The following is a 23,305-nucleotide window of genomic DNA, read 5'->3' as shown; positions in this document are numbered from 1 at the left end:
GTATATTTGTTACGAATTTGTGTTATAGCACTGTCAACAGGATTACACTTATTAATGCACTGGTGGACCGAATCTTCTCAGTGTAAATTATCGCTCTTCAGACTTAGTCGAAGCTCTTTGCATGTTTGAGTTTTTAATAGAAAATTATCTTTTTTCTAAGTTATGTAACTTATCTTTTATACAAATATTGTGAATTTCATAATTTACCTATTTACTTTTACATGAGAAAACCCTTTTTTGTGCAGTTTTACTAGATGTAGCCACATGTCATGCTCTGAGCAATACAGTATTACAGAATAATGGATGTCTTGTTTGCTTATCACACTGCTGAACAAATAATAAATAATAATCAAAAATAATCTGAAATACTCCTATCATAACATGTACAGTATGTGTACAGTTTGAAGTAGCCTACAGGCATGTGTCGAAACAATAATGTAGCAATAAATGTCTTTTTTCAAATAGTTTGTGTGTATGTTCTCTAATATATTTAGGAAAACACATGCACACTCACCTACTCTATATAAAGTGTAGTACAGTGTTGAAACTAGAAAATTTCCTCTGGGAAAATTCTGAAAGGGCCACGGGGGCTACTGCCGGTGTGTTTACACTATGATGAGATTCTTCAGAGATTTCAAACAAATAATACTAGTAATGTTATGATACTATATTATATACAAGGAGCACACCTACACAAGCATTACTTTTCAAGTATTTATTTATACAGGATTTTTTCTTCTTCCTCTTCTGGACACAATGTCGTCCCGCTACTAGTCCTACACCTCGAAGAGTTGCAGGACAAATTATATATCAAAATGTGATTTTAGTTATACACACACACACACACACACACACACAAATGTGCGCGTAAGTGCGCACACTCCTCCAGATACACATGCTTCACACACACACACACACACACACACACACACACACACGTAACTTTATGTGATTTTAGTGACACACACATGCGCGTGTAAGCATGCACACTCATCCAGATACACATGCTACACACACACACACACACACAGGTAACTTTATGTGATTTTACTTACACACACACACACACACACAAATGCGCGCATAAGTGTGCACACTCCTTCAGATACACATGTTTCACACACACACACACACACACACACACACACACACACACACACACACATTGAGGTTAAAGGGCATAGGTTGCTGTATAGATAAATACTTGAAAAGGGACTCAAAATAGTTCACTCACTTGAGGTGGTTTTTGTCTCTTTTTCTTATAAAAAAAATAATGAACATTAACTCACCTAACTGATGAGCTGTATCCGCTCTGCCAGAGCACCCAAAAGAACAATTATAAGTTGCCCAGTTGAATCCAATTCCTGAAAACTCCTCTCAATTTTCTGCCATATGTGGCCAGTTCAGTTGTTCACTCTTTTTTTGTTGGAGTTTTTTTCTTCTCATGAAATCTCTTCTTCTTTTACTGTTTTCCTCTCATGCAAGCTATACTTCTTCTACTGTTTACTCATGGATTAGCCTACAGCAATACATTACACCACCATGTTCTGACCAAAGCATGTTTATGCAGCTCTGTAAATTTGATCTAAACCAGTTGATGGAAATGTCTCTAATTCCTATTCACTTTAATACAACATTTCAAAATTTCGCTTCAAATTCCCCTTGTGAAGCCTGAGCTGTATGACACCAAACACCAGACATTACAACACTACAACACTTTTCTCAAAGTTGCTGTTAAATGCTACAAAACTGGGGATTTTTGTTGCCGATCTTTTTGTCTGTGGTAGGGGAGATAAATTAAAAAAAAATAATGTCAACAAGGGTATATACCAGATAGAAGTCATCTGAAAGCTTGCAACCTATTATAATATTAGATATATTATAGATACAGTAAATTATATCGCCAAACAGTAAACAGTAAACAGTAAATTATATCGCCAAACAGTATCAAAATTAATAAAATTAGAACTAATGCAGCCAGTTACATGAAAATGCATTTTACATGCATTAACCATAATAATCTGATATTAAATACAAATTTAACAACTACACAGACACATGGGTATTTGAGTAAATTTACTTTTATACTTGAAGTATATTTTCTTGATTATAAGGCCATCATTGGCAGTGATTCACCTTTAACATTACTTTAACCCTTGCACAACATGGGTCTAAAGTGACCCGATATGTATGAGTTTTTATATTCTATATCTTTGAAATAAATTATTTTCATCATTCTGTATTCCAGGTTTTCCTCAAGTAGTTTGTTTTTGATCATCATGCATCCTAATTTTATGTTTTTTTAATTCATTTTTTAATAAAATTATTTTTTGTGTCATTACTCTTCTAATGCACAACATGGGGGGAAAATGACCCATAGGCTATCCATTTTTTAAGCTAAGTAGTAGTTTGTTAAGCTAACTACTTAGCCAAGAAGTTAGCTATGTAACAATACAAAAACTTTTTTCTTCATAAAGTATGAGAGGCAAAATGGAAAAATGATCTGTTGTTTTCAAAAACAAGATATTTAAAGAATACTTGGAATATTCAATCATAAAATAAGTTGATATCAAAAGATAGAGCAGAAACACACAGCAGCATTAAATAACATGGGAAATTAATGCGGGTCATTTTTGACCCATGCTGTGCATCAAAGGGTTAAAAATAATTATTAAATTGTACAGTAAACTCTGACAGCTTGAAAGGAACCTCACACTTTTCTGCCAAAATGGCGGCGTAAACATAACGAGTCACGTGACGGCCGGAGCCTTATACTACTTAACACGAAACATCTGCTTTTGTCCCTCCAGGTGTCCTTATGGGAACTTTTAAAGCCCCTCTAACAGTCTTTGTCAGCCATATTTCCCACTACAAACAGTTCAGTTGGTTATTTATCACTTTATTACAGGGTGATAAATGATCCTATTGTTCTAACCATTATTTGTTTCCGATAAATGACTATATTTCATCATATTACGCACTTGGCAGTAGGGAGTCATATGGTTTTAATATGACACGGAGCAGGCAGTGAACGCCTCTCTGAGCGGGACACAGTCATCGTGTCCGGGCGGAGGCAGGACAGTCTGAGCGGACAGAGGAGGAGGAGGAGGAGGACTCTGTTCAACACTCAGACAGGACATACAGCTGGTAAGTTTCAGCATAGATCGATGTCTTTATAACGCATGTTTCCGTGAAATAACAGCACCATATCGCTTCTACTGCGACTTTTAGTGCGGGGCTCAGTGGTGAGTTCAGGGTTCTTAATGTATTTTAAGGTGTTTTAATCTTCTTCCTTCATCTGTCGGTATGAAGTGTTGTTTGTGATAGCCTTTTTGATTGATGTTCTTTAAATGTTCTTTTACTGCGTCAGTTGAGCCTGTCTTTTAGCAAAATGTATACTCTGTTTATGCTGTTTAAATTGTGAAGTAAAGTTCATAAAGTGTCTAAAACCGGATAAACGCATATCCGCAGTATTTTCACAGCCTACCTGTATGAGACTCACTTATAAACAGTTAATTGTACACGTTCAGATTGGCAGTTAATACGTTTAAAAATGTGATGCTAATGTAAAAGTAATAAAAGTCAAACTAAATCCCTTTAATAAAAATATATCGAACAAATGCTGGAACTTGAATGACTTGACAAGAATTTAACACGTATTTTCACTCTTTTTAATAAAGCATACTTTATAATGGATGTGTAAGCTTTAATAAGTTGTAAAGAGTAGTGTAAAGTTTAATAATATAGAACATTTATAAGATGTTAATAAGAACTTAATTTGGGTTGCCAGGTTGGACTAAGTCCTTGTCCAGAGCGTGACACTTGGTTTGTCCTTTAAATGAACTATACCCTGTGATTGTGTGCTGCATGTTAATTACTTAATGTCATTAAATTTGGTCCATTTGAGGTAACTGTCCTATTCATTTGAGAGTTTTCTGCAAAGACTAAGCAAGTGTCATTGTCACATCCTGGCAACCTAAAGTTGTTTTGTTAATAGCTAGCAACTAGGGCTGCACAATTTTGCACAAACATTTTTTTTTTCTTAAGTCTGTAGAATACCAATTTTGTATACAGCAGCACAGTTCTTAATGAAGTATTTTGACACATATTATGCCTTTAACAAACATTTATATCGCAGTTGTCCATATTGAAATTTCGATACCATTCAGATTAGTTGTGCAGCCCTTCTTACAACTGATATATACAAAGCATAAAAAAAAAAAAAATCAACATGTATCAAAGGTTGCTTTTCTTAGAAGGTGGAACCAATATTTTTCCTGAATTTATTTAACATTATACATGAGTTGTTGAGTTATTGATTATGGCGACCCTGCTCAGGATGGTGCTCTTAGGAAGAGTTTTGTCTGCTGCACAACACCCTCTGTGTTCTTGTGTTTCAGCCTCACAGTAACATATTTGTTGACACACACTTTTCCTCAAGTGTCATACGATGAAGTGGATGACGGCACCTCGGAGACCCCGGCCAGTTGTAGTCGTCATGCAGTTGTACAATAGTACCCTATCATGAGCACACAGAAGGAGCTGTTTCCATTGCACAGCATTATCAGGCTCTTGTCAGTGTCCATTTATTCTGTCTTTATGTCCGCTAAGTGCAGCTGTGTGAGGAGCTCCCTGGATGTCAGTCTTTGTGTCACAGTGTGGCTCTGACCCTGCTCCAATGTTGTGTAAATACCAGCATCAGCTTCACCAACGCTGATGCATCACACACACAGTTCCCATACAGTGTCCTTCAGTGTCACTCTTAACATGCTGGTTTATGTTTGTGTTTTACCAGTTCAGAGTCACGATGGAGTCTCACAGACTGAGCGGCTCTCTGGACGTCAGGATACAGAGGAGCTATGTGCAGCCACACAGTCCCAGAGGCAGCCAGGACAACTTGTTTGGAGTCAGGGTGCAGATCCAAGGGATAAAAGGTCAACCCTATGTGGTTCTGAACAGTTCTGGCCAGGAGATCCACCGGGACGTCTCAGTCATCACTCACCAGGCGGGGTACAATCCCGGCATGGTGAGGAGGTCTGTGGATGAAAGACACTCCCCCTCTGAGTCACAGAGGATGGCAGCCTCCTCCGTGTTTAATTATCAGAAACACCCAGAGATTCTGAGACCTTACGACCCTGAAAGTAATAACATGAGCGTAGTCCTTCCTTCAGCCGCTCGACCTGAACTAAAAACCGGCCTTCTGCCTGAGACTCCTAATGGAAACAAACCCAGGATCCCCCTGCCTTCTGAAGGCCACGTAGTCGACCAGAGTGAGGTGGTCCCGAATAAGACAGTCCCTGCAAGGTCCCCAAACTCAGTGGACGCAGACCCCTTCTTATCTGTAGGGAAGCTAATAAGCCAGTTCAACAGCAGCCAGCGGAGGGGAAGGGGAGGCCCGAGGAACCGTCTGGACCCAGAGCAGTGTCGAAGGTCACGCAGCGTGGACAGCGGTCGAACCTCGGACTCGTCTTCATCCTCCTCTTCCTCCAGCAGAGCTTCATCTCTGAAGGCCGTCAGGGGCGAGACCCCAGGTGGGATTTATCCTCCGGGGTCAGCCAGGGCCCGACTCCTCGGCGGAGAAGCCTCTGTGCCAAAGGAGGAGAACAAATCCAGCACACTTCCTCAAGTACATCATGGAAAAGATATGATGTCCTTACATGCTGCTAAATTACTTCACAGAGCAGAGAAACCCTCCCGCTCCAGGTCATGCAGTGACCAGACAGATGAATCTGATGAAAGGGATACACAGGTAAAGAGATTTATGCAGGACACAGTTTTTATATAAAAGGGTGTATTTATTTGGTGTATATTTCCTAACCAGGTAACTCCTGATCTTCTGAAAGGACAGCAAGAACTCTCAGTAGATCCACCTGAAGACACAGCCAAACAAATACTGTTCTCTTACCTCAAGGACGGGTAAGTGTCCCTCAGCAGTGAACAGTTTTAGGTAAAGAAATAGTTTCACATTTTGGAAAAAAAATGTTCTTGCTTGAGCTAGATGAGAAGACTGGTACTACTCTTATGTCTGAACCCAACATAAGAAGCTACAGCCAGCAGCAAGTTTAGGACTGAAGCAGAGGAACTGTATATGAATTTGCACCTTTATATCACAGAGGCACAGAGGTGATGACTTTAGACTTGACAAAATCAAAAATGACACACAGAAACTACACTTGTACTATGACTCATGACACCTCTTACGCTCACTAGTTAACACAATAAATTTCCTTTAATTTTTTTTCAGAAAACAAAGGTTAGAAATTATCATTTGTGGTTAATATGAGGGGTTGTGTTCGGAAATATTTCTGAGCTGGCTTCAGTGACTGTCTGGACTCAAACAAAAGAGATAAAACATAATAATAAACAAAATTAGTATGCTTTACATCTGCTGCTGGGCTGATTCTTACCTTTGAACTGGGCCTCATTTGGCATCTCCTTTCAAACACCTTAGTAAAAAAACTTGCATTTGCATTTGCACTTTCACTGATTCTCCTATAAAATGTGGTTTTCTTTAACACTGCATTTTTTCACCTTTTGGTGATTAGCTGGTGGTTGTGATCATGTAGTGTAGTCAGATAAGGGGGTTCTGCTCCAGCTGTGTGTGCTCACGCAGCAGTCAGGAATGCAGAGCATGTACGTGTTTCCCCTGATAAAATAACTTCTTCACATGGAAAGTTTTTACAATCCATCAGTGCCTCTTTTTTCATATGAACAGAAGTAGAGCTGCTATTTAAAAAAAAACTGCTGTGGGCCTATAGCAGGTTGAGTGAAAAGAGTTACACCTCTTCCTTTCACACCACAGAGAGGTCCTGCACTGCCATGTCTTTGTTTAGTCACTGACAAATATAAATGTATCATTACACCTTGTTGGAGTGTTTGTGAAGTATTTTCCTTGCTTCTCAGGACGACTGATGATGACTCCACCACTCAGAAGAAAGTCACCCTGCTGCTAGAAAAGGTCAACAAGGTCAAGTGGAAGACTGCTGAAAATGTGGAGGAGGAGGAGAATGTGTGTTTGGATGTGATGATTGCCATTGTTGATCTCTTTCACCATGATTTAATGTCTTTAACTGACACTAACTATGATGTTGGGCTTCTCCCTTTTCACTTATGTAGGATTATTCAGCTGATGTGAAGTTTTTGCAGGATAAACAGGCTTCGTTGGAGAAAGAAGTGTCTGAATTAAAGCAAAAACTGGAAACAGAGATTAAGGTGTAGTGCAGCCCCATCCTGCTTATTCCCCTCTAAATCACTTCCTGTTCCTGAGACTGATTATTTTGTTTTGTTGTGCAGAATGAAAAGACTCTGGCCATAGCCTGTGAGAAGGCGAGGGCAGAGAAGAAGAAACTTCAGGAAGAGTTGGCCAAAAGTCAGAAGGAGCTTTACACACTCAGCGTCAGACTGGCTGAGATCGAGGACCAACTTCAGTCAACCAAACAGGAGTAAGGATCTGACCTGAACTGCGCTATGCAAAAATATACAAGTCTTATCAGTCGGGCTGCCGCCTCTTAGTCGACTAATTGGTGGTTTTCATCTTAGCTCAATAAGAATTCTTTGATCAATTAGTCTTTTTCATCCTTTTTTTTCTTATGCAGAATATATTATTTTCAAGAAACTGAGCACATCTTTGGTGAACACAATATTTAAAGTGGTTCTTTTGCATGATTGAACTCAGTTTAACAGATCTGTCAATTAAATCAACTGATTCATTATTAAACTAAATCTATGAGTGTTATACGTCTAAGAATTTGTAGTTGAGGAAGCTAAATGACAACTTTCAGAGAGAAAAGGGTCTAATTTTAAACCCCCACAAATTTTATCCGATTAAGACAAAAAAAGTAGAAAAGGGAGGAAACGGCTACGAATGGCTAGCTGGTTCTTGCCTTCTGGAAGAATATGCTCACAGTTAAGAAAAAGTGCTTCACATTTTTATAATGGATGAAAAAAAAGCTCAGCTGTTTCTCCCTATGTCAATTTTTTATGCTAAGCTAAGCTAACCTGCTACTAGATATAGCTTCATATTTATTGCGCAAACATAAGAGTGGTATCTGAACTCCTCGTCTCACTACGTCTAACACTCCCCAAAATATTAAACAATTTCTTTAAATGACTAGGTTTCTGGTGTCGCAAAACAAAGTGTATCAAACAGATCAAGCAGATGAAACTGTTTTGAAATATACGACTGAAGAGAATCACAATGCACTTCAGCTCAATGCTATGTTCCACTTTAGCTTCTGCTAATACTCTGAAGTCATTCAAGTGAACTGTGATGTATGATCTGACCGAAAGCTGGGTCAAATACCATTTGGATTAAGTGTGCAGAAATCCTTTGTTGTTATCTGGTCCTATCAAGCACCTTTCTGAAACTTTATATTTTTCCTTGATATAAGATGTGGAACTAAAACATATCTGTCATATATCTGTCTTGTGTGCATATTTTTTGTGTGTTGTCAGGCTGACTCAGATGAAGGCAGAGAGAGACAGATCTAAGACGGAGATGAAAGACCTTCAGCAGCAGCTCTCCGAGATGCACGATGAGCTGGACCAAGCCAAGAAGGCCGAGGTGATAAATACAGCGAAACAAGTCCTCCTGGAGGTAAATGAAACCACATGAACAAGATTCACAAATCAAAAATCAGCAACAGCTGGAAAGCTCCTTCACTGGACTCCAGGTAGTGACGTTGCATATTGATGGATGTCTGCAGGAGATGGCACAGCTGCGTGAAGACTTTCAGGAGATGCTGCAGGTGAAGGAGGAGCAGGAGGAGGTGCTGCACCACAGGGAGAGGGAGCTCGGCGCCCTGAAGGGGGCGCTCAAAGAGGAGGTGGAGACTCATGATACATACATGGCCGCTCTGAAAGAGGAATATGAAAATGAGCTTGAAAAGCTGCTCCGGGATTTAGAACTGGCCAAAGAGGTATCATGAAATGAATTTCTACCAAGTCTTATTATTTAATGAGGTTTAAAATGGGGGTTTTATCATTTGTTATTCGGTCCTGTGTTCCAGGGCAGCACTCTGCTGGGTCAAGAGAAGGTGGAGGTAGAGAAGGAGAGAATTGCAGCTAAGGTGCAGTTGAAAGAGCTGAGCCAGGACAGAGATCAGCTGAGAGGGAAGGTGCAGGAGATGAGCAACAAGGTGGATCAGCTGAGTCAGACCATCCAGGAGTGTAAGACCACAGAGAGGCTGCTGGAGCAGAGAGCAAAGCAGCTGGAGGTGGGGAACCTGTTTTTGATCAACATTTATCTTATTGTTGCCATTTTCTACGTATATCCTGAGGTTTCCTTGTTTTCCAGAGAGAAAAGCTGCAGGTTGAGGATGTGCTGAAAGACGTGAGGAGGAATGAGGAGGAGATGTGTCAGTCGAACCAGTCGCTGCTCACCCGCTTGGAGGACGTGCAGGTAAAGCAAGGTTTCTGTCGGCGTTAGAGCTTGGTGGCCTAGTGGTCTTTGTTTCATGCCATACTGTCTCTCTTTGCACATTTCTTGTCTTTTTAGCCATACATGGCTCACAGCTTCCTGTTTCCTTTTCCAATTTGTTTTTTTCCAGAGTAAGTTGACCAAGCTGAATCATGAGCACAGGGACCTGAAGGAGAAGCTTAAAGAGGAGAGGAAACAAATAGAGGAGCTATGGAACATAAAAACTGAGCTGGAGGATGAGAGGAGGCTGCAGGACAGGACTGTGGAGCAACTGCAGAGGAAGGTGAGAGGTGGACCTGGACTACTTATTGGGCCCCGTGGGCTTTTTCTTTAAACCAAATGAGACCTGAAACTATGTTATCTTGACCCCGAAGACACATGAGACATGGATAGTCTTGCCACTGCGAAGAGGTCAACTTACCTCACTGTAGGAGCTCTTTGTTTCCTTCAGATGAACAGCATCATGGAGGAGTGTGAAGCGTCTACAGATGTACTTCAGAGCCAGGTCGACGAGGCCAGAGAGAAGAGTCAGAGGGAGTTGGACGAGCTGCGGAGACAGCTGCAGGAAAAGGGAGTAGAGCTGGAGAAATCCCGTCAGGCAGCCAAAAAACTTCAGGAAGAGGTGTGGTGCTCATTGTCTCTCTGATTCCTCCGCATGAGGGTTCAACTGCCTGAGTCACCAATTATATAAAATGAAAAGAAAACATTTGGATGGGATGGAATTATGGCTTTGTTGAAATTTTTTTCTTCTTATTAGATATTTTAACATTTTTTATTTTTTTATTTATTTAACGAAGAAAAAAAAAAGCCTCAGATGTATTACTAGTTTTGAATAATTCTGCATTTATTTAATAATGTTTGACCGATTGGTCCATTACCTAACAGGAGAAGTGCATGTTACCTTATCTTACAGTGTGTGTTTGCTCTGTGGTGTGTTATGTGTTCAGCTGCTTCCTCTGGAGGAGGATCTGCGGCGCTGTCGCAGGGAGCAGCAGGAGGCCCAGCTGAGGGGCCGGCAGCTGGAGCAGAGGGCGGAGGAGCTGGAGGAGAGGAACGCAGCCACGGTGGGAGAGCGAGAGCGCCAGGTCAAACTCATGGAGGTAAAAGTCTCAGAAACCAAAAAGGCAAACTCAGAGGCAAAAAAAGTAGGATGAGTTGCGCTGTGTAAACATTCAAAGGTGGCCCCTCCTTACATCAAATTAAACAGCCAGTTTAACAATCTTCAGTATCGAGAGCTAATAGGCATAATATTTGTTTGCAGACAGGAAAATTTAATGCAGCTTCCTGAGCTTCTGACTCAGACCACAGCGATTACAGTGTCAGCAAGGTCACACCCAGAAATGTCCCGAACACAGCAAAATAATAAGAAAACAGAAAATAAAGGCAGAGGACAGATAAAGACAACGCCGCACACTTCTAGTGGGTCATTTTAAATCTCTTCTTAAAACTTGTGAAAGCTTTTGGTAATGTTTGATGTACAGTCATGGAAAAAAATATTAGATCATTGTTTTCCCCATTGCATTTGTTTATTTTAATGCTTGGTACAACTAAATGTACATTTGTTTGGACAAATATAATGATAACAACAAAAAATAGCTCACAAGAGTTTAATTTAAGAGCTGATATTTAGCCATTTTCTATGGTTTACTTGATAATGATTTTGGTTGTTATCAAGAAAACCATTGAAAATGTCTAGATATCAGCTCTTAAATTAAACTCTTTCAAGCTATTTTTGTTGATATCATTATTTTTGCCCAAACAAATGTACCTTTAGTTGTACCAGGCATTAAAATGAACAATAAGTGGAAGAAAACAATGGTGTCAAAACAATTTTCCATGACTGTTTGTTTTTCCTTAAATACGGTTTTATTTCTGCCTATTTGCACCTACAACCTTTGAGAGCATTTAGTTTTATCTGCCTTGTTGATTTTATTTGTCAGAATTCATTATGTTTTTATTAATTGTAAAGCACTTTGCTAAGAATAGCGCTTTTATAAATACATTACTATTATTATAATATTTAACCCTGTGTCTGAAAAATTTGGTTCCCATATATTGAAATTGTATGTAATGTTTAGAGGAAATGTTTTTCCTTCAGCGTTACAGTTAAACACATAATTAACATTGTGAAACCATCACAGATTGATTAGGTTTAGGCAACAAAACTACATGGTTTGGGTTAAAAGGTGTACCTTTTTACAAATTTATAAAAATGATATGCATCTAAGACATAAAGTGATCCAAGTGAATAATAAAAAACTATAGAATGAATGTTAAAAAAATAATTAAGTTATATCTCTGAGCTTACAGTAGATCTCATACTTTAGTCACACACTAAAATAACAATCCTCCGAAAATGGAACGATGAGGTGGTTTCGATGAAAACAGTAATGTTCTCGGCACAATAACAAACTCTGTAATATGTTTGCTAAAAAGCTTCAGTTTTAAACTGATGATCATCTGAAGCTTTCAATTACAAACTGACCTCACTCTCACTCTCAACCTGCTTGAGTTTATCACATGTTTTGAAGTGTTTATCCGTTCAGGTGCCAGTATTTGCACTCACTTGTTCCTGTGAACTATAAGGGTGCAGAAAAGAGCTGCAGCAACAACATCTCACAGCTCAGCACTGTTTGTCCTGCTGATGACAAAACATCACACGGTGACACCAGCGTGATCACTGTTGACACTGCGTATCGACCGAGGAAGCTCATGTTTACTGTACAAAGTTATCAGACCTGTCTGGGTGTTCTCAGGAATCTCCTCTCACTCTTTCTCCAAACACTCACAACCACTCAGCAGTGAACTAATATTCAAAATGTTAACATTTTCAGCTGTTATTCACTTTGTCTTACTGACTTTATTTCCACAGCTTTCGTCATATATTATTACCAAATATCCTTTTTAAAAAATCAGAGTGAGTTTTCTCACCATAGCCTCAAGAGAGAGATTCATCATGTCCTCTGCACTTGTAAACATTACAGCCTAATGCAATATAAATTAACTCGTTTATGGTTTGACACATTTTTCATGTGCTCCACTCCTCTTTAGGGACGCGTCAGCCAACTAGAAGAAGATCTTAATGATGAGCGCAGCAGTGCTGACCGCCTGATGGAACGCTTTGACAAAACCAAAGAGCAGGCAGGTTCACTCCCTCATTTTATATAAGCTGTCATTCATAAATTTCTCCTGACTATGCCGTAACCAACCTCTTCAGTGTGAGCACCCAGCCCTACATCTGTTTCTGTTATAAACAGATTTAAGACTCACATTTCCCCTCTGACACTGAAGTTTTGTTTTACTTTGTCACAGCCCTGAAACATACATATACTTCATATACATTTCTTCATCCCTGACGGCGTCGTTACAGCGTCACGTCCTCACAGCGCCTGTAAAGTAGGCCACCATTCATGGGAGCAAAGTGGTGCAGACTAATTGACACAAAACACGGCGCAAAGACAAAAAAACAGCAAACTATTGTGAGCAGCAGCTATTCACACTCCCTTCACTGGGCCTCTGGATGTTATTAGAGAGTAGAGAGCCTTTAGATCTGATGTGGCTGCTCAGACCAGACAGCATTTCCTCTCATTTTAGGAATTAAGATGGAAACTTTTCATTTAACCTGAAAGTTCTTGTCAGCCGGTGCTGCCCTTTTTTTAATTAAGTACGGCTTTGTTTTCAGTCAATAAGGAAGGCGGTACATATAAAGTGCAAGCCCATATTTAAGTCTATGTTCAGGTCAGAGCCCACATGTTTTACCCTTTTTAACCTAGTTAATATTAACAAAATGCAATATATTATGACTGAATGCCAGTGATAGAACTATCAGATCCTTTATCAACACAGTCCCAAAAAAGCACTTTGAAAATACTTCAAGTAAAACCCTACTTAATTCAATTCAATCTAAATCAATTTAATACACTTTATTTGTCCTTGGGAGGACAATTTGAAGATCAACCAGACTCTAGCAAAGTTGTTGTTTTTTTGTTAAAAGATTTCTGGAAAACACTGTTTTAATCTTCTAGTTAATCTATAGAGTGTGTTGAATTGAATTTTCTTAATAACAAATTTTAATTTGTTCAGTTACTTGTAAACTACAGCTGTCAGATAAAAGTAGTGGAGTAAAAAGTAAAATATTCGCCTCTGAAATGTACTAAAGTAGAAGTTTAAATGAGATGAAAAAGAGATACTACTACCTCAAAATTGCACTTTAGTATAGCACTTGAGGAACTGTACCACCACTGCTGAATGCTAAAAACTAAATTTCCCTCTCTGTGTGGCAGATGGATCAGATGAGGAGTGAGCTGATGCAGGAGAGAGCAGTTAGACAGGACCTGGAGTGTGACAAGATGAGCCTGGAGAGACAGGTACTGACCTTTGACCCCACGCAACCTGGACAACAAACAGTTTATCTTTATAATAATAATTATTATTATTATTATCTGCCATTCTAATCCCATGTGCAACTCAGCAAACCTATGTGGTATCAGATCTGCAGGACATTCAACAGCATAGTAATCCTGTATAATTACTCCCTGCTGACATCTAAATCTTAGTGTAAACCTACTTAAAGGTACTCTGTGGAGTTTCTATGTAAACAAACAAAACGTCTGTTTACATTCTGTGTTTCTCACAAAATCTAAGTAGCTGAAACTCCAATAAACATTTTGAATGCATTTCATAAAACATTTGCAAAGTAGATAGTTCTGAAGATCGTGAAACCTGAGCTGTTTACATGTGTTTGCTTGCTTGCAGTTTTCTTCTTCTTCCCTGCCTTTCCTGGCACAGTGCTGTATTTCAGTGGAACAAAATAAAACTATTGGTTGAACTGCATATTGTGCATTGTTCTTTAGCACTTCAAATGCTCAAATGCTCCCCCAGAGTACCTTTAGATTTTGCCTATTCTAAGTCATTCTTGTGTTTCATTTCCTCTGTCAGAATAAAGACCTGAGGAGCAGAGTGACTCACCTGGAAGGATCTCAGAGGACCAATCAGGATTCGCTCGTCTCCAAACTTAACAGCCGCATCCAGGAGCTTGAGGAAAGGTTGCAAGGAGAGGAGAGGTGAGTGTCTGCACGTTAAAAATGACCATTTAACTTTTAACATAAATGAATGTACACAGAGTTTGTATTTACCAGGGCAGAATAACAATTTGGATACATTAGATCCTTATGTGTGGAGCAGTGAAGCCACTCATATCACTTTCCCTGCGGTTGTAAGAGTGAGAGTATCTCTGGTCCGACACACACTTAGGTAGAAGGTTTTGAGTTACAGGAAGCTGCAGTGGTGATGTGATCTCTTGGTCCTTTTTGCTCTCAGAGACAACAACAGCTTGCAACAAGCAAACCGCAAGCTGGAGCGTAAGGTGAAGGAGATGAAGATGCAGACGGACGAGGAACACATCAACCTGCAGACCCAGAGGGACCAGGTACGCGTCTTTAAACACAAAGGGAAAAAGTTATTGAGTACTGAGGAGCTGAAGACTTGACTCGTGACTCAATATCTCACTTGTGTGAACTCTGCAGCTGACTCAGAGACTGAAGACGGCGAAGAGGCAGATGGATGAAGCGGAGGAGGAGATCGAGCGTCTGGAACACTCTAAGAAGAAGCTGCAGAGAGAACTGGATGATCAGATTGAGGCCAACGAGCAGCTTCATGGCCAACTGAGCTCCCTGCGGAACGAGATGAGGTGACCTTCTGACACTGAGCTTCTGCATTTTCAGCATTACATTAAATCCTGTCCTTCTTTTTTAACTCATTTTATTTTTTTTGCATTAACAGGCGTAAGAGGAAATCACCTCCTCTCATTAAGGTCGTGGAGGACGATGGGAACGACTTGGATGAGTTTGGATCTGATTGACAGACAAACAAACTGCTGCCCAACAACAATTTCTGGACTTTGAAGAAAGAAATGTTGGACTCACTGTGAAACAGCCTTATATATCATAATTCCATTAACAAACTCAGGTGTGATTTCATGATGTTTCCAGTTGTGAACAGTGCAGCACCTCTCCAAGGCTGACCTCTTGTGGCAACATGTTTAATTACAACACCTGACGAACTCATGTTTTTTTACAATGCAACAGACTGACTTATTTACCCTTACTCAACTTGATTCATTTGTTCTCTAAGTTATTCCTTTCTGGTGTGAGTTAATATGATGCAAACTGCAAATCTTAAACTAAAAAAATAAATGTGTGAAAGATACCAGAGCTGCTTGATCAAAAATCATAATTCCGATTATTTTGCATTTAAATATAATTAAAATAAAAAACTAATGAAAATGAAAAATTTTAAAAAATCTGAAAAATAAAAATGATCAATCATTTACAACAATGCGTATACATTTAAATAAAATAAAAATAATAATGAATGAATAATAATCATTACTTTTGGTCAAAATAAATAAGATTGACGATAGTAACTGTGCATTTCTCAAACCAACTGAAAACTCCTAAATATATATATATTAAATACATTTGACCAAGATAAATCGATCCATCTAAATATGTTGTAATGCACTGCCACAATCTACTGAAAACTCTCAAAACACATGTTGAAAATTTTGGTAAACGGTATTCAGCATATTTCAGCCAGTAACTCAGTGAAAATGGTGAAATTGCACTGTTCAAAGATAAAGGGTGCACTGGATTTATAACACAACATAAAATAAGTACATTTTTGTGACAGTGAATAATACATTTTTATCCGACTATCTTGTTTGGAAATCACAATAATATTTAAAAATAAAAATCTATTAATCGCCCAGCCCTATAAGACTATATACATAATACATTGCCAACATTCGCTCATGTTTATATCCCTCCAGAAACTCTTAAAAGACATAAACCCAGCTGTATGTTTGCCCTGGGATGACACACACAAGTGAAGCCAAATCACAACTGGTGAAACTTTGTGTTGATGAGGCTGTTGATGAGAGGAGAGTGAGGGTTTTAGAAATGGATCAATGGTCCGTGCTGAATGGCTGAGGTCGGGTAGAGGTGGAGATCTGAGAGCTCCAGAGGTTCACACTGCTGGACTTCTGCTTGTTTTTAACAGCAGTTGGCACAGTTTGGTGGATGGAAATACAACACAAGAGAAGCATGAGGAAACACTGTGCTATCAAACATGGAATACTCAAGGAATTCCTGGCAGAATTCCTGGGGACATTCGTCTTGGTTGTGAGTAGAATTTTGTGTTTTTGTTCTCGGATATGAAATCTAAATATTTAAATGTTGCTCACTTTAGACAACTTAAGATGTTTCAGTTCTGAGATCTTACTCCAGTATTGTGTTGAGCTCCAGAGTGCAGAAAAGTTCTTGTCTTCTTGTTCTTGACACTTTGCTCTCCTCCTTCTCTCTTGTGTGTCAGTTGTTCGGCTGTGGTTCAGTCGCTCAGACCGTCCTCAGTCGAAACAGCCTGGGCGAGCCTCTCACTGTCCACATTGGCTTCTCTGTGGGGCTGATGATGGCAGCGTATGTGGCCGGCGGAGTGTCAGGTAAATGTGGTTACATGTGGCTGCAGGAACTTCAACACCAGTTTTTTTTTTCTTCACTTAAGCAAAACTTATTTCACTTATTTTGAGCTTCGACACCCCACTAGTTTGATATGGTACTAAATAAATGCACATGCAGTAAGATTAAGTGAATAATTGTTATTTGATGTTGCTGAGGTAAAGTTCCCACTCTGCAGGGTATTGGCATCCTGTCAGATCAACTGAAAAATATAATCAGTTTTAATAATATAGTTGTTTGCATGTTCAGCTTCTCTTCAGCATTTAATCTTCTCTTCAGCGCTGCAGACTGCATTAAAATAATTCACATTTAATTCAAACAACCTGCCACAGCTGGCTTGTGCGTGTTGTAATGAAAACATTGTTTCTCATGTGGCTCGCAGCTTGTAATAATATAACTTTATGACTTCCTGTGCCACCTCTTGGGCTCCAGTGTCAGCAGGAACGTGCCAGCTCTCCGTCCAGATCCAATGAATGTGCACTGACCATTGATTTGTTGGTGCGAGTGCACAGCCTCTCTGGGGTCATACATAACCCTGGGCACTAAATGTCCTGCTAAATCCATTGATCATAGGCTGCATTCATTTGTCCATGACAGAGACCAGACTCAGTCCAAACGAGACTGCTCTGAGCTGCATCTACATCCAATTTTACATCAAAAGGAACAATTTATGGAGACAGACAGATGACAGGTGTTTTATAAAATGTAAAATTGGCGGGATGTGAGAGCAGCTTGATTAAAAACGGAACCGAATAGTGCTGCCTTTTGTTTTTTGACTTATAGGTTGAATTTCTAATATGAGAACATTATTCTGCTCCTTTGCCTGTGAGCATACATAACAAAACCTTGCACCGCCCCAGGGGCTGCTCCCCTTCTGCTGCCCCTCGTAAATGTGACGGCCTCGCTAATGATGGAGAGGATATCATGCCAGACACCCCCACCCACTGCACCCCTCTTTTACTCTCTGCTTTGTCTGTCATCCCAGGGGGCCATGTGAACCCTGCTGTGTCTCTGGCCATGGTGATTCTGGGCAAACTGAAGATCTGGAAGTTTCCCTTCTATGTCATCGCTCAGTTTCTTGGTGCATTCGCTGGAGCGGCCGCAGTCTTTGGATTATACTATGGTGAACACACCTCCCTTACACATGCATATTAAACTATAACAGTTGGTAAAGACTGGGAGTGCCATACTCCAGCTGTCACTGTTCAAAAAACTCAGCTACATGTTCATTAATATGAGGTACTAATGGATCCCTGTGCACAGTAACAACTCTGTTTGTCCTCCTCACAGATGCTTTCATGGACTTCACCAGTGGGATTCTGTCAGTGACAGGAATCAATGCAACAGGTCACATTTTTGCGTCCTACCCTGCGAGACACCTGTCAGTCCTCGGCGGCTTCATTGATCAGGTGAACTCTGGTCCTTGTGACCCAATGACCCCGCCTCTATTGTGCGTCGCTGCTTCCATTTGGGGCCCTAAATCCTGCAAAGTCTGGCAAATGTAGCTAATGCAGAATTGATTGCCCCATTTAGTCTGAGAACAGCCCCTCTTTTGCTGCAGTTTTGGGTCTAATGACCCATTTCCTGGCATTCACTGGCAGGTCAAATCTATACTTAACACCATTTTCTGCCTTTTTAGACTGTGCAGCGATCCAAAAATAACACGTCTAGCAGCTTAAAACTTTTAAAACTCACATCAGGTGAACCGAGATAAGTCTAATCAGTGTGCTCATGTTAATGTTTCCTTTTGAAAATATAACAGTGGTGCTGCACAGGATGCAGCCCCTTTAACACTAAATGTTTAACAGAAGTTTAAAGGGAGAGTTGAACCATTAATATTAAACTTGTAATGCATATTACACATTACACTGGTAGAAGGAATCACAAGCTGAAGGATTACGGTAAAAATGGATTTAATGGACCCAATAAGGGTTTTTAAATTATTGATACACTTGAGTATCACAATATTACGTTTTGTGACACTATCAATTCTAAATTTATAGTTTACTTGCTAAGATCTAAGAACTAAGTAAACTTTCTTTTAACTCAGATTTTATGCATATTGTGGAGTGTTCTTCAGACTATACAGGTTTTCCATAAAATTAAAGAATCACCTTGCTTACAGTCACAATATATCAAAATATATATTATATTGATAGATTATTGCCGATACAGCCCTAGTACCCAACATAACTTGACCATCATACAGGTAAACTCATTCATTAAACATTCACATATAAACAGACACTTGAGAAGGTCTCTTAAGTCAAGATGAACAGAATCACATAAAATACGCTGCAGTTTACCAATGGCGTTCCTCTCTGCAGGTGGTGGGGACAGGTATGCTGGTCCTGTGCATCCTGGCTATTATTGACGGTGGAAACATTGGCGCTCCCAAAGGCGTGGAGCCGCTGGCTATCGGTCTGATCATCATGGCCATCGGTGTGTCCATGGGTTTAAACTGTGGCTACCCCCTGAACCCCGCCAGAGACCTGGGACCCCGTCTGTTCACTGCTGTAGCCGGATGGGGGATGGAGGTCTTCAGGTAACTGTACAGAGACTTCAGTCTTGTTTAGTAGTGTGATTTTTGTCTAATACCTTAGTTGAATAGAAACAGACAGTTATATGTATGTGTGAATACATCATCAATTCATTAATTAGGGCAGCACCATATGATGCATAAGATTATGCATTAAATTAAACCAAGAAAATTTAGACCTAATGTGGAATTAAGTTACATCTAAAGGGAACATATACCATTATAATTCAATCAATAATAGAAATATAAAGGTGCATCTCAATAAAGTAGAATATCATAGAAAAGTGTATTTATGTCAGTAACTCGATTCAAAAAGTGGAAATAACACATTATATAGATCCATTACACACATAATGAAACATTCATGTCTTCATTTATTTAATTTCTTGTTATTATAATGACTATGGCTTACATTTAATGAAGACCTAAAATTCAGCGTCTCAAAAAATGTTAAGTATTACAAAAGAGCAATTTTAAAAATATGTTTAATATGGAAATGTTCTCTGGCCTCTGAAAAGTATGTATATGCACTCAATACTTGGTTGGAGCTTTTCCATCATATTCTAATGTATTGTGATGCACCTGTATGTATATATATATACATTGTTTTGTACAGAAATTATTATTTTGAATATAAATATATTAATTGTTGATCTGGTAGAGCGTGTACCATTAAGGCTGAGTCCTTGCTGCGGCGAACCTGGGTTCGAATCCTGCCTGAGGTCCCTTTGCCCAATGTTTTCGCCTCTGTCTCCCCCTTTCTATCTGTCACTGTCTAATACAGCATCAAAAATGCCCCAAAAAATCTTTAAAAAAGCTATATACATTATTTAAATTAAATTAAATTATTTAGAAATATCTAAATAATTTTACTTTTTCAAATTAAATCATATTATATTAAATTCTAATTATATTTCATTCATCAGCTGTCATACTGTTATTTATTTAGACTGGAGCTGCTGACTTGAACCAGTGTTACATAATGTCACATGCACTGGCCAGATGCAGTCGATGCTTGTGAATGATTCAGCGATGAAACTCGACCAACAGTTGACTCTGTGTCGGCTGCCAGAGATTTATTTAACTCTTTCTGTCCTTCTAAATTTTGTTGCTCACAGCACTGCGGACCACTGGTGGTGGATCCCCGTGGCGGGGCCCATGGTGGGCGGCGTGGTCGCAGCCGTCATCTACTACCTGTTCATCGAGCTGCACCACCACCGCGAGGAGCCCGAGAAGCCCCATGAGGAGGAGGAGGAAGACGAGGAAGACGAGGATGATGAGGACAGCAGTCTGAAGGACAAATATGAGATGATCACCATGAGCTAAAAAAAAAAAAAAAAAGAAAGACATTACCCTCCAGGACCAACTGGTCAGATTGTTTTACTGTCAGTCAGGTGAAGAACACCGTGAGCAGCTTCCATTTAACTTTTTATGTTCTATGTTTGATAAACACATGAAATCTCACTCCTGTGTGTTTCACATTGTCATGACTTTTCATATACATGTTGTAAATATTGTATTATAGGTATTAGACCCTTTATTTGGCTTTATTCACTTAGGAACAATTGATGCAATAGTTTTACTTTGCTTGTCTCCTTTTAGTTTTTCTTCAGTGAATGTGATGATTTTCTCTATATATTCACTCAAGACATTGTTTATTTTCTCTAACTTATAATTGTTTTCTTCTTTTGCAAACCACAAGAAATGGTCCCTCCTGTTCTTTATTCATATTTGTATTTGTTGTTTTTCCTACATTAAAGTTTCTACAAATATTGATTTCATAAGAGATGTTTCACTTCAGGGAGACTCCATCATCACATTTATCACTGAAAACTGCAGTAAAGAGCAGCAGATTACCTCGTACGTGGCAGGTGGTAGGTTTAATGCAAAAACATACAACAGATGAGGGCAAGGACATAAAAGCATAATCTTAGTGTAAAGTGTAAGGGTAAAAATGAGAATAGAACATTCTGACATACCAAAAATTATTTTTTTTACCTCTGCGAGGGAGGGGGAACAAATTCCTTTTTTGTTGTTCTTTGCAGCCATAAAGGCCCATAATACCTTATTTATATGCTCTCATTACTCAGAGATTATACAGAACTTCTGCAAACTCTGTTTAAAAAATGAATACATTTGACCATCTGAAATCTTGTTCGCCCTCTGACAAGTCCCAGAGAACAACTCTGAAATTATTTTACGTCTAAAAATAAACTTCATAAAGATAATTTTTGCTTGTCATAGAATGCACAATACTTTCCATATCTTCTCTGCTTCTTATTAGAACAAATATGCATTTTGGCAAATATATATACATGATTATAATCAAGAGAGATTGGGGCTGCAAAAAAAAATCAATGCTGAGGTTAACAACCTCTTAAGGTCACCAGAGGTCAGACACATTTCCTTCATGTCTGAAATAAAACCTTTGGGGTATGTAGATTGTACTGTCAAACTTTCACTCTTTAGTCATAATTTGCACAGTTGTTTTACTTTTCTGCACCACTAGTTCATGCAATTTCCAGCTCAGCATTTACACCCTGACCCCACATATCCTCATACGTCTCTGAAATTGTGCTGTGATTAAGTGAAAGAGGACGGCGGACGTGAATCTGTGCCGCACTCAAGAACATTTATTAGTCTCAGATTGAACACCTTCAGGTGTAATTGGACCGATGTGTGATGGATCATTTGTTATTAGTTGTGATGATTGCAGAGGATGATTACGCCTCTCAGTGTCAGCTCAGAGCATAATGCTGTAAAATATTTCCTGTATGAGCCAATTACTCCACTTAATGTCCAATAAACATGTCAAAGATGATCTGAGGCACAGAGGGACGCCTGGTTTGAACTCTACCAGGAACCTCAGGCAGAGTGAGAGTCCACAGCCCTGTTCTGACCTGGCATTGAGATGTGAAAATGTCCACCCTCCTACAAGAAAAAGAACAACGGATGCCACTCAAAGTCAGACTTTCTTCTTGTGAACTTTGGGCAAATCCATCGACCCCGACTTCACGAAGGAGTTATCTGGCTTCACACAATGGCAGCACCCATGGAAGCATGTATTATAAATGTTAAACTATTATCTAAAGTATATGTGCCTGCAGCATCTGTGAGCTCAGTCATCATTTTTTCTCCACTATTTTGTTTATATATGAAAGACGGCTTTGCTGCTGAGAGTTCAGCAGTGAATATGTGTACCAAAAAAAACCCATCAGCTTTTCACATTCAGCAATGTTTTTCTGTGTTTGTTTGGTGTCCTTACACTTTATGAGGACTGTTCAACTTTGACTAGAATGCAGCATACAACCAGTAGTGGAAAAAGTATTCAGATCCCTTACTTCAGTAAAAGTACTAACACCACACTGTGAATTTACCACTACAAGTAAAAGTCCTGCATTCAAAACATACTTAAGTAAAAGTACAAAGTACCAGCATCAAAAAGTACTCATAGCGCAGAATGGCCCCACCCACCCACCAGAATATTTTATATGTTCTAAATATATCATTAGACTCATTATATTGACACATTTATGTAAGCAGCATTTAAATGTTGTCTCATTTTAACTACTTAATATACTGTTATGAGTTTAAATTTTAAAAAAAAGTCTAATCACTTTATATGTATCATGTTTATTATTGTTAAATCTTAAATCTGATAAGTAACTTAATTGCAGTTAAATGTAGTAGATTATGAAGTACAATATTTGCCTCAAAATGTAGTGGAGTAGAAGTATAAAGTTACATTAAATCAAAATACTCAAGTAAAGTAAGCGTACCTCAAAATTGCACTAAAGTACAATACTTCCAACTCTGCATACAACAAATTGGCAC

At 39.1% G+C, this 23,305-nt stretch overlaps 2 protein-coding genes and 1 long non-coding RNA gene across 3 annotated transcripts; 2 read left to right on the top strand and 1 right to left on the bottom strand.

Annotated features, from left to right (window-relative positions):
- Positions 1-3,074: 3,074 nt before the first annotated feature.
- On the top strand, positions 3,075-15,625 carry LOC131973614 (cingulin-like protein 1). Its single transcript, XM_059335658.1, has 19 exons — positions 3,075-3,147; positions 4,796-5,749; positions 5,822-5,916; positions 6,904-7,009; positions 7,117-7,212; positions 7,294-7,442; positions 8,455-8,596; positions 8,706-8,918; positions 9,009-9,215; positions 9,296-9,400; positions 9,549-9,701; positions 9,870-10,040; positions 10,366-10,518; positions 12,470-12,559; positions 13,702-13,785; positions 14,357-14,481; positions 14,738-14,846; positions 14,944-15,107; positions 15,200-15,625. Exons 2-19 carry the CDS (start codon positions 4,808-4,810, stop codon positions 15,276-15,278), a joined length of 3,183 nt encoding a protein of 1,060 aa, XP_059191641.1. The 5' UTR covers positions 3,075-3,147; positions 4,796-4,807; the 3' UTR covers positions 15,279-15,625.
- LOC131973616 (uncharacterized) lies at positions 14,347-14,992 on the bottom strand. Its single transcript, XR_009394573.1, has 3 exons — positions 14,927-14,992; positions 14,554-14,825; positions 14,347-14,452 (listed from the first exon to the last, which is right to left on the bottom strand). It is a non-coding gene; the product is annotated as an uncharacterized LOC131973616 (long non-coding RNA).
- A 103-nt stretch (positions 15,626-15,728) lies between the features above and the next one.
- On the top strand, positions 15,729-20,797 carry LOC131973615 (aquaporin-9-like). The gene is made up of 6 exons (XM_059335659.1): positions 15,729-16,599; positions 16,790-16,916; positions 17,918-18,055; positions 18,223-18,341; positions 19,260-19,477; positions 20,590-20,797. Exons 1-6 carry the CDS (start codon positions 16,498-16,500, stop codon positions 20,795-20,797), a joined length of 912 nt encoding a protein of 303 aa, XP_059191642.1. The 5' UTR covers positions 15,729-16,497.
- Positions 20,798-23,305: the final 2,508 nt, after the last annotated feature.

This window comes from Centropristis striata, chromosome 6 (assembly GCF_030273125.1).
Source record: "Centropristis striata isolate RG_2023a ecotype Rhode Island chromosome 6, C.striata_1.0, whole genome shotgun sequence".
NCBI lineage: Eukaryota > Metazoa > Chordata > Actinopteri > Perciformes > Serranidae > Centropristis > Centropristis striata.
This window is presented reverse-complemented; position numbering and strand designations above follow the sequence as displayed.